Source organism: Vipera ursinii (assembly GCF_947247035.1).
Source record: "Vipera ursinii genome assembly, chromosome: 4".
NCBI classification, from domain to species: Eukaryota; Metazoa; Chordata; class Lepidosauria; order Squamata; family Viperidae; genus Vipera; species Vipera ursinii.
Window position 1 is genome coordinate 65,875,328 of NC_139514.1, and position 17,572 is coordinate 65,892,899.

The following is a 17,572-nucleotide window of genomic DNA, read 5'->3' on the forward strand; positions in this document are numbered from 1 at the left end:
CCAAAGAGAGAAGCAACCTAGAACTAAGGAGAAATTTCCTGACAGTTAGAACAATTAATCAGTGGAATAACCTGCTTCCAGAAGCTGTGAATGCTCCAACACTGGAAGTTTTTAAGAAGAAACTAGACAGCCATTTGTCTGAAATGGTTTAGGGTTTCCTGCCTGAGCAGGGGGTTGGACTAGGTGACCTCCAAGGTCCCTTCCAACTTTATATTATTATTGTTGTTATTGTTATTATTATTTCATTAATCAGTTGCATAAACACAGCAGAGGCTCCTTGTAGCCCAAAAGGCATCACTTTAAACTGTAGCAACCCAGCGGACAGTTAAAGGGTGTTTTCCATTTGTCGCTTCCTAGATCCTCACCCAGTAATATAGCTCCCTCAGGTCCAACTTAGTAAACACCTTCCCCTTAACTAGATGACTCAGCATGTCCTTCATGAGAGGGAGGGGATACATGTTTTCCACACACACACCATTTATCCCATGGATAAATGGGATAAGTGAGCCATCTTTCTTCTCTTTAAACAGCACTGGGATTGCCACATGGATTTTGCGGCTTGGATGAACCTCCTAGCTATGTTTTTGTCAATGTAGTCTCTTAGCAACTTTATCTCTTTTGGAGTCATTGAGTACATTTTTGGCTTGGGGAGTTTCGCCCCGGGCAAGATTTCAATCGCAAAGTCTGTGGAACAATGTGAGGTGGGGGGAAGAAAGGTATCACTTTCTTTTTCACTGAACACCTCTGTTAAATCCCAGTATTCTTTGGAGATAGCTGGAGCTTCTGATGTTTGTTCTGACACCCCCTTTCTGCTCTCAGACTTCTTCCCCTGACATTTAGCTTTGGGGGGGCTTTCTCCCTGAAGGGGGGGACCCATCTTCACCAATACTAAACAACTCTTGTCCTTCCCCCAATGCATGGTAGAGTGCTTCTTTGGTAATCAGGCTAGGCCCAGTATCATGGTTTCAGCCATCTTTGGTGCCACAAAGAATCCAATGGTTTCTTTGTGGTCACCTAACTTCAGGAGCACCAGCTTGGTTAGATAGGAGGCTGAAGCCCCCCCCCCATACACACACACCATGGAGCCATCAATTTGTTCGAATTTTAGAGGTTGGCGCAGCTTCTGCACCCACAACCCCAGGTTGCATACTGTCTGCAAGCTGACCAAGCATCTGGTTCACTCGGAGTCTATTAGGGTGTTCACCATTCCCCTCACTCCCAAGCTAGGCACTACAATCTCCAACTAGGGGCTGATGGTCCCACTTACTATAGGGTCATCTTCCCCCTCACTTTTGCGCTTGTAGAGGTTTAGCTGCAAACCCTTCCTAGGTGGAGTTCTCTCCCCTTTGCTGTTCAGGGGGGGGGGAAACCTCAATGACCTGACACACCACTCAAGCTTTCTCTTTCCCGTTCTTGGGTGGCTTTTTTGGGTTTTGTGGAGTGCCAGGAAATCTGCTGCCCAATGGCCCTCCTGGCCACATCAAAAGCAGGGGCCAGATGTGCACCTTCAAACTTCAGTAGGACCAGCAGCTGACATGGCAGGAGGTTTCCGCCCCAACAGTTCCCTTGGCTCTTCTTTGGGCAGTTTTCGGTTCCTCTGTGCCTTCTGTATTCTATCAGGTCCAGCTCCGTGTTTGTCACCAGCTGATACCAGTCTTGGATTCAATCCGTCAGTCCTTGAGGCAAACATATATGGTACATTTCTCGGTTAAGGCTGTCCTTGAAGTAATGGATCAAGAGCCACTCCAGCCAGTTTCTCAGCTTCCCTGCCAGTCTCCGGAATTCTCTAATGTATTCTGTTATGGTCTACTTCCCTGTCTGATGGCATGGATCTTGGATTCTGCTCACCGGATCTGTGTGTTGTCTCCAAAGTGGTCTCTAAGCTCCCCCAAGAATGCATCAAGGTCTCCTAACTTGGGGACTCCCTTGTCATGGAGTACCATCACCCATTCTGCTTCTGCTTCTTTGAGGTTGGCCACAATGGTGTTCATGCAGGCCATATCATCGGTGTACATTAGCACATACCGATCTAGGTGTGCCCACACCTGATTTATGAAAAATGCAAATTTCTCCGGATTCTTGTTGAATGTAACTCTGATTGGTGGGGGTCCCAGGGGTCCGGTGCCCCCCATTATCCCAGTAGCTGCTCCGTAGGGAAAATGCCAGGGCTGGGCACCAGTGGCTGGGGAGGTGGCTGTCTGGCAGTCCTGGTGCTAGGCTTCTGTCCACAGGAGACCAGTGGCTCCTTAGACTGGGGCCAGACTGGGTTGAGGGATAGCAATTCTTTGGCGGCTGGCTCCTCCTATGGCCGCCATGGGTCCCATTCTCTGTTGGGGTTGAGGCAGTGCTCCTGAAGTGGTCACTGAGGAGTGGCTGGATCCCATTCCAGGAAGCAGTTCTACCCCCTGCGCTGGCTTCCCTCCCCTGTTCAACTGATGGGCTGCACTGCACTTGTTCCTCCCATTCCGCTGGTCTCTTTCCCTTCCATTTTAGGACCTGGACAGACTCTCCCTCCAGGGGAGATCAGCGGGAACTCGGCTTCAGCCTCCTTTGGTATCATAACTCTATAGCTCCTTTCCCATCTGGCTGTGGCTTCCCACCGTTGTGGCCTGTCTCACATTGTTGCTTGCTCTTTGGACGGGTCTCCAGTGCTTGGGCACCTAAGTCCAATTGGCCCATACCTGGGCTCTCTTTCACCAGTCTCACTCTGGCCATCTTCTCCCGTGTTCACAGCTCTTCTGGAAGGACTGGACAGGCTGTAGGAGCTCAGGACTCCTTGAGAAAGTTTTTCTTAAAAGAGAGCTGATTTAATGTCAACATTCCAACTGACAAACCCAACCAAGTAAACACCATCCATGGTTTCCAAACTCTTAATGTAAAACTTCATTCAATACATCATTTCAGCATGCATGCAGGCAAAACCAGCTCTGGCAAACCCCCACCCAATCCCATATAGCTCTTCTGTCCCAGCCTCCGCGAATACTGCTCAACTGCTTACTTGCAAGGAAAAACCCATTTGCACTGAACAAGGCAGGACTTGGTAAGATAAACCCCTCTTATTTTGACAGCTTTTATGGAATAAAACTCCAACCAGTCCTTTAGTTCAGGGCTTATCAACCGTTTCACCCATTGTACCACTTTTAGGATAAGGTAATATCCGAGTACCACCAGTCACCCAGCAAGGTGTCAGAAACTTGACCCCCCCCCCAAAAAAAGGGAAAAAATGATAAAGTACAGGTAGTCCTCGACTTACAACAGTTCACTTAGTGACTGTTTGAAGTTACAACGGCATTGAAAAAGTGACTTATGACCATTTTTCACACTTATGACCGTTGCAGCATCCCCAGGCTCATGTGATTTACATTCGGATGCTTGGCAAGTGATTCATATTTATGATGGTCACATTGTTCCAGGGTCATGTGATTGCCTTTTGCAACCTTATTATTTATTTACTATTTATTTCAATTTACAAAACAGAATCGCAAAACCCTTATATATCTGTACGGAACCAGTTTTCTGGATGAACATGTCTTTCAGTAGACTGTAACTTAAAGAGGATAAACAAGCTACTCAGAGGTCTGATAAGAAGGGAATTCAGAGAATAAAGACCATTAGAAATAGCGAGAGCAGTGGCATTTTGTATGCTCAATTCAGCTTCCCATCTTACTGTACCTATTGAAGTACAGGTAGTCCTCAACTGACAACAGTTCCTTTAGTGACCGTTTAAAGTTACAACTGCACTGAAAAAAGTGACTTACGAACATTTTTCACACTTATGACCGTTGCAGCATCCCCAGGATCATGTGATTTACATTTGGATGCTTGGCAACTGATTCATATTTATGATGGTCACATTGTTCCATGTGATTGCCTTTTGCAACCTTCTGACAAGCAACGTTAGTGGGGAAACCAGATTCACTTAACAACCATGTTGCTAATTTAATCTCTTTCTCTCCCTCTATTTCTCTCTCCCTCTCTCTTTCTCTCTCTCAATTTCTCTCTCTCCCTCCCTCTCTTCCTCTTCCTCTCTCTCCATTTCTTTCTCCCTCCCTTTCTTTCTCTCCTTCTCTCCCTCTCTATTTCTCTCTCCCTCTATTTCCCTCTCCCTCTCTCCCTCTATTTCTCTTTCTCTTCCTCTCCCTCTCTATCTCTCCCTCCCTCTCCCATTGTCCCTTCCTTCCTTTTCCTTCCTTCCCTCCTTCCCTCCCTTCCTCCTTCCCTCCCTCATCCTCATTGTCACTTACTTACTTACTTACTTCCAAATCCATTTTTACCAAGAAACCTGATGCCCACTTAACTTTAACACTTCTATCATAATCCAAGCAACCACGCCCCTCAAATCACTTTAGACATAAATTGAGGAAAATTAATACTCGGTATAGCCTAAACTGTCACAAGAAGACATGCTTCTAATGATAAGAAATATATTGATGGGGGATTTCCGGTTAAGAAATCAACATGAGCTCATCATCACTTCCTAACAATAAGGCCACTTAGGCATCCTGAGCCTCCGTTAGCAGAAAGAGGCTCAAGAGGAAAAGGGGTAGCTGGGGATGCCCTGAACTGTCTTGTGCTCACCTGCCCGCTTACCAGAGCTGGTCTCCAGGATCGAAAGCACCACAACCCGTAATGGGAGGTGGCAGCCATGAGGCCACTCGAAAGCGTTTTTGTCTCTCCCGCCATAAGTTCCCCTCCTCTCTCTTACCCGCCCATCGCAAAATAACCCTCCCCTCCACGTTGGCCCCCGCAGCCTATCGGAGAGCAAGAGCCACGGCGGCACACCCTCCAGCTCAGCACGAGAGTTTAATGGCATCACCCAATTACAAGCCGCTTGACAAGGGAGTTAACTGAAGGGACAGCGAACCAATCAATGATCAGAGTTGAGGCTCTTGTGAGGTAATGCCTCTCGACATGCGGTGAAATTGATATACAGCAGGGGGTCTTCAAACTTGGCCCTTTTATGACTTCTGGACTTCAACACCCAAAATTCCTCAGCCAGGCATGCTGGCCCGGGGATCGATTTGGAGGTGCAGAGGGGAGGAGAGAGGCTGAGGGCTGCCCATGTGACCTGCCATGCTGCTTTCCAGGTGATAGTATTTCTTCGGGGCTCAGCAGACCCGCTTTCAGCCCATACATTTAACCCACCCAAAACTGTCCCCTTCTGTTGCAGAACAAGAAAGGGGGCAGGTTGCTCGAGCTAAGCGGGATTGGGATGGCCAAGAAGCAGCATTGGCATGCAAAGGAAGAGGTGCTGCTTCTGGACAAGCGTTTCCCCCCCTGCCAGTGTGCCCGATTCAACACACACACACACACACACCAGCAAGGTGACTCTTCGGGCTGGCCCATTTTGTCCCCAAGAGTCCCCTTTCAAAAGAGGATGCCAAAGCCCCTGGCACACCAGCCAGGTCACCTTTCCCGTCTCCGTAGGGCAGCTGCTCACCAAGATCCCCATGACATCTGTCCAGAGCCTGGAGAAACTCGGGGATGCTGCGCTGCTGCTGCCACTGCTCCCCACCGAGGCTTGCTCCTCTTCCTCCTCCATCTGCCACCACCTCTCAGCCACAGTGCGGCTTAGCACAGGTGAGTCTGGCGCTGGCTGAGGGCGATGTCAAGCCCCATGGGCTTGACACACAACGGAGGGGGGGAAACCCAGTGCCAGCCCGCCCCCTCTCTCTCTCTGACTGGACCTGCCACTGGGAGGCCACCAAAATGCTGAGAGCCCTCTGGAGCAGTCAGGGCCGGTTCCAGGCTCACCGCCCCCCCTCCTGCTTTCTTCACCAGCTGGAGCCACCGCCGGGAGGCCAGCGGAATGCCGGGAGCCTTCCAGAGCGGTTGGGCCTGGTTCCAGGCTCACCGCCTTTCCCCCGTTCTCCTCACCGGCTGGGGTGAGGTTCTGCCAGCCCCCCCCTCCAGATGCCCTCACCACCCCCAAGCATTTTTTTTTTACTAACCTGCTTTCAACTGCATTCCGTTTCTCCACTTCTCTGCCTTCGCCACGTGATTGTGGGACTATCAGTAAAAAAGAAAAAAATAGTTCCATGCGACTTTCTAATTTTTCACAAGATCTCGCGAGAAGTTAGAAAGTCTCATGGAACATTTTTTGTCCCACAAACATGCGGCTGAGAAGTGAATGGAGAAATGGAATGCAGCTGAAAGCAGGTTAGTAAAAAAATGCTTTTTACTTTTTTTTTACACTGCTGTTCAACCCGTCCTATGCGTACCTACCACTAGTGGTACGCGTACCACCGGTTGAAAAGCCCTGCTTTAGCTGTTGAAACGAAAAAGTTCAATCTCTGAGTTCTCAGCTGGAATGCTCAAGGTTTAATTCACTCAAGCACACAGAAATCCGACAAACGTGGTTAAATATCCAAGAATCCTGAGGCAAGAAATCCAACGACAGAAGCACAAAAGCGTAGCATAAACTGCAACCAGCCCCTCCCATGCCTCTCCTCTTTATAACCAGCCAGGGCGTGGCTTCTTAGAGTCTTTTACTTGTCCTGGAGAGCTGCCCCACTGCCCTGCTTCCTGCATGCCTTTCCTCCCTGCGCATTCGTGCATCTAGAATAGGCCCCAGCTGTCCTCGTTTTCGCTCAGTTCAGGCCCCCAAACCAGCTGTCTCTCTGCTTGAATGTGAGTAGATGGGCCTAGTATCACATCTAGCTCTGAGTCTTTGTGCTCCTCAGAGCCTTCCACAGAGTCCAATGTGACCCCAGGCAACCCGTCCCTCTCATCCGATTCATCTGACTTGGTTGCCAGATCTGCTGGCAGGCGAGGACTCACAATAATAGTAAAAGAGTAGAATTCTCCCTCCCCTTTCTCTTTCCCTCCCCCCAAGTTTGCTGGCAAGCTGAGAAGCAATAATTGTCAGATCAGCAAAAACATGCTTCAAACTTGATAGTACCTATTAAAAATGATAATCAGTGTGAGAGGGATATTACTTGGATAAAGATCACCTACAGAAAGAATTTGAAAAAGCAGGCAAGCCACTTCTGAAATCTTGCCAAGAAAACTAGTAACTGTTCCTGGTAGTCCGTGTGACTCACTATTTTGGCCGGAAGAACTAGTGAGTCAGGAGGCAGCCAACATCAGCAAGTTCAACTACTGGGAGAAAGATGAGTGATGGGACAAGATTTTTCCTTCAAAACACATCAAATATTGAATTTGATACATTTTGAAGCAGTTGACGGTTGAAGTATGACTGTACTAATCAAAAGTGAAATCTCCACACTTCTAATTCATTTTCATATTATATACAGACACTCCTAAAAATATGAAGAAAATGTGCTTTTTGGTGTTTACATATATACTGTAGATACAGGTTAATTCTAAATTATTGTATTGTGGAAGAGTAAATTTTGTACCATATGTTGTGCACTTTCAACCATGTACTACAGGAGTGTCAAACTGCCGGCCTACAGGCCGGACGCGTCATCCCAAAACCGCGACCACCCCAATGGAGAAAAGGCTCCGATGCGTTGCACGTCACGTGACGTCGCGAGTTTGACAAGTCTGATGTACTATAACTTATTAGGTATATGTGTATTTAGGTACATATCTATTATCCTAATCCATCTCATGGTAAGCAACATGATGCAAAGCACAGAAATATAAGAAGTAAACCAAAGAAATTAAAGACATAAGAGAAAATAAAATCTAATCAAATCTATTTAAAACTAACACCTTTCACTATATGTCTCCATACCTATTTAATTATACAATCATTCTTGTTTCTATCATGTCCATATACATTAGACATTGCCTTTTGTTCTCTACATTTGTCTTTTCTCCTGAAGATATGAGAAACTTAATTCAACCACATTTCTCACTTTCCTCTCAATCCACTAACTTTTTCTACATTTGCTTTGTAATTTGTTTTGTATCTCATACATTTTCTCCATTCAACCAAATATTTCAACATATTTATTTTGTATTAGTTATAGTGTATTCAGTTGAAATTCATTTATCATTCACACAAATCAGGCACATTTCTATTCTATTCTAATACATATTACTTGATACCATTTTATAGCCTGGGACATCCAAAACATTGTATCATTTATGTATCTTTATTATACTAAAGTGATTTATTATCACTGAAGTCTATCCTATCCAGAATTTCTTGAAAACAAATCAATGGGATGATTTACATACAGGTAGTCCTTGACTTACAACCATTCATTTAGTGACCATTCAAAGTTAAAACAGTACTGAAAAAAGTGACATAACTTTTTTTCACACTCATGACTCTTGCATCAATAGTGGTCACATGATCACAATTTGGACGCTTGGCAACTGGCATGTATTTATTATGGTTGTAGTGTCCTGGGGTCATGTGATCATATTTTATGATCTTATGACAAGCAAAGTCAATGGGGAAGCCAGATTCACTTAACAATTATGCTACTAATTTAATAACTGCAGTGATTCATTTAACAATTGTGTCAAGAAAGGTCATAAAAAGGGGCAAAGTTGACTTAACAGTTGTCATGCTGACCAATCAAATTTTTGGGCTCAATTGGGGCCATAAGTTGAGAACTACCTGTACTACTTACCTGTAGTAAGGTATTAGCCAACAATTCACAACATTAAAATATTCTACTAAATTCATCAGGGAGCTAGAAAAAAACTATGACTATTCTACATCAGGAGATGCTATTATTATTTTATACATCTCTTTTTATAGCAACCATTTTCCTTCTTTGATGTATAGTGAGTATAATGTTGTTAGCCACAGAAAATACTGTATATGAAGATTTCAAACCTTCATTCATATATGTGAAAATGCAATAGTTGTAAGCTTGGAAATTATAACTATGTTTCTCAAAAATTTCCATTTGCTTTTGAATGAAAGGTTACTATTAAAGACAGTCAGGCAGAACAATAAAAATTTAGCAGCCCAACTGCTATGCATATGCATATTGTGTGTATACCGAGCAAGTAAGAGTCAGTAATGTGGAAATAACACTGGTAACCATAGTAATAAGGCTTCAGCTTCTGCACTCAGCAATTAATATGTTTATACTTTATATATGTTTCTTTCACTGGACATTTATTTTTTAAATTAGCGTCCAATTAGAATTAATTATTTCCTTTGTCTGATTGTACAAATGCAACCAATAAACTATTCTAAAAAAACAACAAACAATCTACAAGCTGTTCGTTAACTACTATGCTATAAATACTATGAGCATACTTTTCAAAAAGAGATTACATGGGTCATCCTAAACGTTTCTTCACTGCTTTATGAAATGCAACCTTACCAAATGGAAGGGGCTCATACTCTATGAAATATTTGCTTTCCAAAATTCTGCAGATCCATTCATAAAAAAATAAATTACCATACTCAAATCATACATACATCAACAAGCAAGGATGTGGCCAAACAAGAACAATTTTAAAAGTCTCGCAGAAAGTATGACAATGCCTTCATTAATTACTATGCAATAAATAAATTAATTACTATGCAGTAAATAAAGTTTTGAAATATAGTCTATGAAGTATTGTGAATAACTACAGTATTGTGCATAGTCTATGAAGTACTGTGCATAACTACAGTATATCTAAAGAAACTATTTCCACCATGTGCAAAACAAAGTAAATTTGAAACCATAAATTTAATCCAATTTTTCTTAGTATTCAATTATTTCTATGAAATTTTTTTTAATGATGGCAATATGATTCATGCTTACTTTCATTTACTTGATTTTCTTCTGCAATTTTTCCTCCTTGTTCCTCTTCTTCTTGCTCTTTTTGTGGCACTTCTTGATGGCTTGAAGTACTGACCGAAAGTGTATGGCAGCAATGGTTGAACCCACCATCCCGTGGCAGAGTGTAACTACGGGGCTTTCCCCCATTCCCATTTAAAACTTGTATTCGTTCACTTTCTAAAGGAAAAGGGCCATAGTGATCCTGCTGATGACATTTCTGGGTAGGAAGAGTTGATTGCCGCCTGTGTTCTGGAGAGATAACAGCTGAGTCAGAAAATACCGAATCCTCAAGGGGCAGAGTCTGAAGGTAGTGTAACCCTGAGCTTGTCAGTGGTGTTTCTATTAAATCCTGCCAAGACCGTCGCTGGCTTGCTGTTTTGCGGATGGGAGAATCAGTAGTATTCCCCACTGGCTCTTGACGGAACTCTTCATGTGAAGACTGAGACTGGGAAGTTTCAGTAGATGACAGTCGACTATGCTTTGGTTCCACAAAAGGACTTGCACAACTCATCTGCAACAGAAATTTACATTCTGGCTTGAAGACAATGGTAAAATAAGTATACAATATACATTTAAGTAACTACTTATACATTCCAGCTCACTTAGTTATATATTCATTTTTTTAAAAGCATGCACATTAGGAACATACATTAAAAATGAACTGCTTTATAAAGATAATTCAGAAAATGTTCTTCAGACCACTCTCTTAATTGTAAATCACAGAATTTAAAGCAAAAGCATCCTTGCTATTTCTTGAGAAGATATGTCATATTTCTTAAGAAGATATGTCACGTAAAAATACATATTGCAAGAGACTAGAAGTCATAAGCATTGGGCCCTGAGGAGATGCTCACCACTGGAAGTGGAATAAGATGATCTCATTCCTCTGCCATTTCTCTCCTTGATTCTAGTTTTTTATAGTTTTTCAAATTTTAATCGTTTTTATACAGTATTTATCTTTTTACTGTTTTGGTAAGCTGTCCAGAGTCATCTTATTGGTCAGATGAGTGACATATAAATTTAATTAATTAATTTTAAATTGCTTTTTGCCCTATGTATATCTGCATCTGTATTATTGATTAGTTTGTATATTTTATTTAATTTTATCTATCTTTCAAATAATGTGCTTCAAACTTTAAGGTGTAGGATAAAATGTATACAATCCAACAGAATTTGATCAAGAGTTATTTATTTATTTATTAATTAAAAATTAGCTTTTGGCTCCAAATGATATATTAATATAGATGATATATTAATTAGAATTAATAATGTATCAGAAGGATAGCCTATAATCATTGATTTCAGATTTGAAATCCCCATCAGAGCTTATGAGATCCTTAGTACCTTTGAAATTCTCTTACATGAGCCCAGTTTTGTAGCAGTTGAAAACCTAATTTCATCTGATTTCTTTGCACTTTCTAACATTTTTTATAATTTGCCTTTTAATTTCTTTTATTTATGTGAAGATTGCTGAAAATTATTTTGATTTGACTACTCAGAACAACTTCGCTACAAAACTCAGTCACTTCTGTGCTACTGGTATGAATGAAATTAAAAAGAAAACCAAACAGGTAAAATTGAAATACTGAAGGCAAGAACTGAGCACATACAGCACATCTATGTTTAATTATCGTGCTTAATTATCCAGTAAATTATATACCACTTTTGAATCAGAACCAGATGAACATTATTTCTGTAAATATTAATAATAGTTAGAATATCACTTCTTTAGTTAGTAGCAGCTTCTAAATTTATTAACTTCTTGAACTTTCTAAAAATAATAACTTAAAAAAACATGATTTATTATGGTGCCAAGGTTTTATTTATTTATTTTTATAGGGTTCTTTAACAAAACTTCCTGGAAGGACCATATGATCACATATACAGTAAGCATCTCTTATCTTCAAAAACTTGGATGCGGCTGGAAATGGCTTTTAGAGTTGTTTAAAATACAGAATACAACATCTTGTAAGCTTAAGAACATCCTTCTTCCAAGTTATTTTTTTTCCAAGTAAAAGGTTAAGGAATTAATATATTTTCATTTGAAGATACACATATATATACATTCCTGAAAAATATTACATACTTGCCAAAGCGATCTTGCTTGTATTTTAGTTAATTTTGGCAATTTGCAATTAAAACTAGTTCTTTTTTGGATATTCTAAGATTTTAGCAAATGCTGCTCTGCTATTTAAATGGCAACTGGAAGCTTTATCAGCTTCAGGTAATACTTTACTTCTGTTGCCCTTGTTTCTGCACTGATTTAGGCTGTTTGCCTATATTTTAATAGAAAAAAAATGTACAAGCAGGATTCCCTCAAAGCAAGCATCTACAAAAGTTAATTTGGATATCATCCATCACGAATACTCATATGTGCTGTACATAGGTGGTACCTAAATTTGAAAGCATTTCTAAACAAGATTTATGCAGACAGCTCTGAATAATGACAACTAATTATACATAATCACTTACTGAAGGAGGTCGTGGATATGTGTCATATGGTGGAGGTGGACTGTCTTGTTTAGGTGTTGAAGGTGTGTCTGCTTCTTCCTTATCACTTTCACTCCAATAATCTAAACAAATTAGAAAGCCAGAAACTTGATTTACTGTGAAGCAAATGCTGACAGGTGTTTAAGTAGCATCGAGCTATAAAAATGCCTAAAAATAAATTAATAAAGAATACAGATTTGTAACATAAATGTGGCATGATTTTCCCATTAAGAAATCATTTAAACAAGTGATTTCAGCAATTCTGCTGAAATTTAAGATTGCAGATATATCTCTATGTTAGAACTTCAGATATTATCAGTTGCTGCTTAAAATAGAGAGGAATTTATCAGACTTAACGAGAGGTACTGTTAGCTGTAAAGAAGAGTGATGTGTTTTGAAAACTTCACCAGGTTTTTAAAATACAAGAGGAATAAATAAAAAGTAACTCATTATCTAGAGAGGTTCACAATAAAAAAATATCAGGGTTCACATTAGGTGAAGGGATGGTTATGTATCTTTCTAGTCACATAATACAGAAAATGGCTTACTATCCAGAATGCTTTTGGATACTATTTGTTTAAATTTGTGTCTTCATTAGAGATAAGAATGAAGCTAAATAAAAATATTTATTTACTTCAGTGCACAGACTGTTTGTTCTCCAGGATTTTAGTTCCAGTTGTTGTTTTTCTCGATACCTTTCCAAGTCAACATTCTTGCTGCCTTGGAAGTCATCTGGCCATAATGGGTTTTTCTAGCGCAGGGGTCTTCAAACTTGGCCCTTTTATGACTTGTGGACTTCAACTCCCAGAATTCCTCAGCCAGCTTTGCTGGCTGAGGAATTCTGGGAGTTGAAGTCCACAAGTCATAAAAGGGCCAAGTTTGAAGACCCCTGTTCTAGCGTAAGAAGTATTTGTTTCTGCCTTGCCAGCTTAATTTCCCACACTACTGCCTTCCAGATTTTCTCCTTGCCTTCTACTTCCAAGTCTGGAGGTGTCAGGTACTTCTCCCTGATACTTTCTGGATATGAGTGGCCAGAAGGCAATACTCTTCCTCAGCCTTCTTTCTTCAGAAGAAGGAATATTCTTACTTAAGAAATACCGCAATGCATTTTCTAGAATGCATAGGGGGGAAAAAAGCAATAGTTCATTTTCACTAGGGGTAAACTGAAGTAGTTAAGCAAGTAACTTTTTACCTTGTTCTTGTTTGATCCTTTCCCTTTCTGCATATCCAGCAGCAAGCATATTAATTCTGTTCAACCACCTGAAATAACATGTTTATTGAATTACTGACATGACTGACACATTTATAAAAACTATAACACATCTGGATAAGATCAAGACAGCAAAGCTTCTTGCTAATTTTTTATTTAGTCTTCAATAAGTTAAAACTTTAAAAATGTTTTAAGATATTGAAAGCTCCTCTAAATTTATTTTTTACAGATGCTAAATTATCTTAACTATTATTCATCATACCATGAAGTTTAAATATAAAGTGGTTTTATATGTTCCTTTTGCTAAAGTTCATGAATCAAATACTAAAACAAAACAGATACAATTGAGGACATTAAACAGGGAAAGGTAAGGAATCCCCTTCTATGTTAAAAAGATTTAACTGAACTGAAGCAATACTGATAGTACTGAGAGAGATAACAAGTCTATTACGCCAGCCTGCACATTTTTTTGTATTATCATTATCCAGAAACTATAATTAAATCAGGTTCTGATTTAATACTACTGTCAACATGACAGTCACGTGTAGTAAAATTGGACCTCTTTTTATATAGATGTGTCAGGATAATCAATTTACTTTTATTATTAGATTTCTATTCTGCTTTGAGAGACAGAGACAGGAAGACAGAGGGAGGGAGGGAGGAAGGGAGGGGAGGGGAGAGCGAGAGCTGTAGATAGTGAAGATTTTGTGATTAGCTGTGAACCCGTGTCTGACCCATCGCAACCCTATGGACAATGTTCCTCCAGGCCTTCCTGTCCTCTACCATCTTCTGGAGTCCATTTAAGCTCACGCCTACTGCTTCAGTGACTCCATCCAGCCACCTCATTCTCTGTCATCCCCTTCTTATCTTGCCCTCAATCTTTCCCAGCATTAGGCTCTTCTCCAGTGAGTCCTTCCTTCTCATTAGGTGGCCAAAGTATTTGAGTTTTAGCTTCAGGATCTGGCCTTCTAAAGAGCAGTCAGGGTTGATCTCCTCTAGGACTGACCTGTTTGATCACCTTGTAGTCCAAGGGACTCGCATTTTTAAGCCCAAGAAAAGAAAAAATGTGAGCAAGAAACTCACTAAGGTAAAACGAGAGTGGGTAGGGGAATAGGCAGGTGGGACATATCTTTCTGAAGGCAGTCAGGCTCTCAAGATTCTGTTACTATAACCTCCAGCAGTAAAATAGAATTCCAGTGAAACTTGTGGAGTCTTATTTGATCCACCTTGAAGAGCCGACATATTTATAGATTTCCAAATGTCTATTCATAGGCAAAACAAAACTGAACAAAGCAAATAAACAAAAAACAATCTGAATTTTAGATTTCAGCCTTATGAACCTATTTCTTTAAATTTGGTAGGCTTCATATCCATAGTGAATCTACACTGTGCATTTATCTTCCTTCCATCCATCCATCCATCCATCCATCCATCCATCCATCCATCCATCCTGTAATCTTGCTAGGAGTTTTGCTAGTGATTACATTCCAAGAAGAGTAAAAAGATATTTAAACAATACATGAAAAGGCAATGTAACCTCTTTTCCATAATCTACCATGACATTTCTAGCATATGATGTGCATTATTTATATTATTGTTTCATAATAAATTAGTGGTACAGAGACCGACTAAGGACAATATTATCAGTAACAGTAATTTGTAATAATATTTTAACTATACAGAGTAAAATACATATTTCATTATTTAAGTTAATTTCATTTCACAAATGTCTTCATTTTGAAAGACATAATCTGGCTAAGACAGGAAAAATACCCTGTTGGAAGACAAAATGATCTGATTATATTAGAACATTCTGAACTATGCTACATGTTTTAGCAGGACCTAGTAGAATTTGGATATGCACAAGTTGTTCTTGTTTTAATGTCAGGGAGTGAGCTATATGCAATACATCACAAGTACAGAAGAAAACAGGGCAGTCACTGTACAGGCTGCACAATCTAGTTTCAGAACTACAGCATAGATGCCAAGCATGCTCGTCTGTCTTATTAGACTTGTTTTGATATAATCAATAATGGTTCTCTGCAAAAAAATCCTATATGAGCACTGTTATCAACATTACCCTAATTACATCAAATTATGGAGTATTCAATATTTCAGCATTTAAGGCAGGCACATCTGGCCCGTGGGCCGGATGCATCATGACAAAACCACGCCCTCCCCATTGCCGGCAATGGGGGAAAAGTTGTGATACGTCGTGCAACGTCATGTGACATCGTGAGTTTGACATACCTGATTTAAGGGGTCAAACATTTGAAAAATATGCACAATTGATAAAAATCGTAAGCATACTGAAAGATAAAGCATGGATAATAATTAGCACTAATTTAAAGGCTTTTTTCCTATTATTAACTGCAAAAACATTAGAAATCAGTCTATAAAATCTCTGAACCCAGATTGCCTCCAGCTGGAAAACTATACAGGCAATCCTTGACTCACAACAGTTCATTTAGTGACCATTCAAAGTTACAACGGCACTGAAAAAAGTGACTTTTGACCATTTTTCAGTTACAACCTTTATAGTGTCCCCATAATCATGTGATCAAAATTCAGATGCTAGGCAACTGGTTCATGCTTGTGACAGTTGCTGTGTCCCAAAGTCATTGCAACCTTTTGACAAGCAAAATCAGTGGGGAAGCAAGAATCACTTAACAACCATGTTACTACTGTGTTTGCCTGGTCTTATATTATTTTTGACTTCAAAAAAGGCATTAGGTCTTATTTTCAGGGGATGTCTTATTTTTCCCCGACACCCTCGCCTCACGGTGGCGGCACCAATGGCCCCATCCAGCAGGAGTCTGCGTGGCTGCCGGCCCACTTCTGCAGCTGCTTGTGGCAGGAGGCCACGTAGCACGTTGCGCCAGTGCCACCACAAGGCGAGGTGGGGGGACGGGGGAGCTGCCCCACATGCCCCATACCCACTTACCTCAGGGCCCCCACAGCCAGGTCTTCTACGCCCCATTACCTGTCTTGTCTCTTAAAAATCCAGGGCTGAGAGGCAGATGAGGCAAAGCTGGTTCACCAAATTTATTTTTTTTAAAAAGGCAGTGGTGATTCCCTTTCTTCCATGTGGGAACTCGCAAAGCCATGGCCCGGGTTTTGTCAGCTGCAGGCTGAGTGCAGCACTTCAGCCCTTTGTATACAAACCATGCCCACAGGTAGCCTCCTGAAGTGGCCTCTGCTTCTTCCCACTTGCAGCCAGTAGCTGGCTGGGTTTTCTTCCATACTGGGCTCCTTCCAGCACCTCATCTTCTTCTGCTCAGTGCCAGCATCATCCCCAATGGCTACACGGGGCTGTCCACTGTCTTCTTGGCCTCCACTCCCCAGCACTGGTGCTGAGTGCCTGCTAATACAAACTTGAGCGTGGCGTGGTTCAATGCCCACATCCCCCTGGAGAAGTGCGGTGGGCAGCGGGTGCAGAGCCAGTGTAGCCGCTACCACTTCAAGGCCCTGCTCAACTTCTCTGCCGGGAACCTGAAGCCTGACCACGATGTCAATCTCAGGCAATGTCACTGAGGTAGGCAGATGCGTGTTGACTTTTGGGCTGGGGAGAGGGGAATATTAAGGGGACCAGCAGTGTGATAACCTCCCTCCCAAGAGAGGCCTTATGTCTTCCTTCCTTCCTTCTTTTGTGACTCAGGGCCAGCCTGTGGGTCCGACAGCCGGGTCCGATGTATCGGAGGACTCAGATGTGGGGGAGGAGGGAAACGAACCGGCTGATGATGATTTGGAGACTTTGCAGAGTCCTCAGCCGGGAACCTCTTCTCAGCTGTGTGAGCCCGAGAGTGCGGAGGATGATGACCCACAGCTGGCCCTGTTCAAGGACGCCCGACGCAGGAGGCAGACGAGCAGGGACAAACAAAGGAAGGCTATGGGACTCCTCGGGAGGAGGCACAGGGAGACCACGCCCTGAGCTCTCTATAAAAGAAGTGTTTGGGGAGGGGCTAGTTGCTGAAAGCAACTTTTTCGTTTGAGAAGTCAAGCTCTTGTATTTTTGTAACAGTGTAATTAAAACTTGGCAGAAGCCTTTTGATCTTGGACGCTTTCCAGACTCTTCCTTTGATTAGGGGTGCGAGAAGAGGGCTGGTTCAGAACAGTTTGCTTTCAGCCACCCACCCCTTAATACTACGATGGAGCAGCTTCTTGC

The 17,572-nt window shown here is 41.7% G+C and overlaps 1 protein-coding gene across 1 annotated transcript in view; it reads right to left on the minus strand.

Annotated features, from left to right (window-relative positions):
- CNKSR2 (connector enhancer of kinase suppressor of Ras 2) overlaps positions 1-17,572 on the minus strand; it is a gene marked incomplete at both ends in the record, with an annotated part of 194,165 nt that overhangs the window by 39,917 nt on the left and 136,676 nt on the right. Inside the window, 3 exons of the mRNA XM_083362658.1 lie at positions 9,690-10,218; positions 12,180-12,280; positions 13,390-13,457. Of these exons, the coding sequence (XP_083218784.1) occupies positions 9,690-10,218; positions 12,180-12,280; positions 13,390-13,457 (698 nt within the window). The remainder of the gene's footprint in view (positions 1-9,689; positions 10,219-12,179; positions 12,281-13,389; positions 13,458-17,572) is intronic.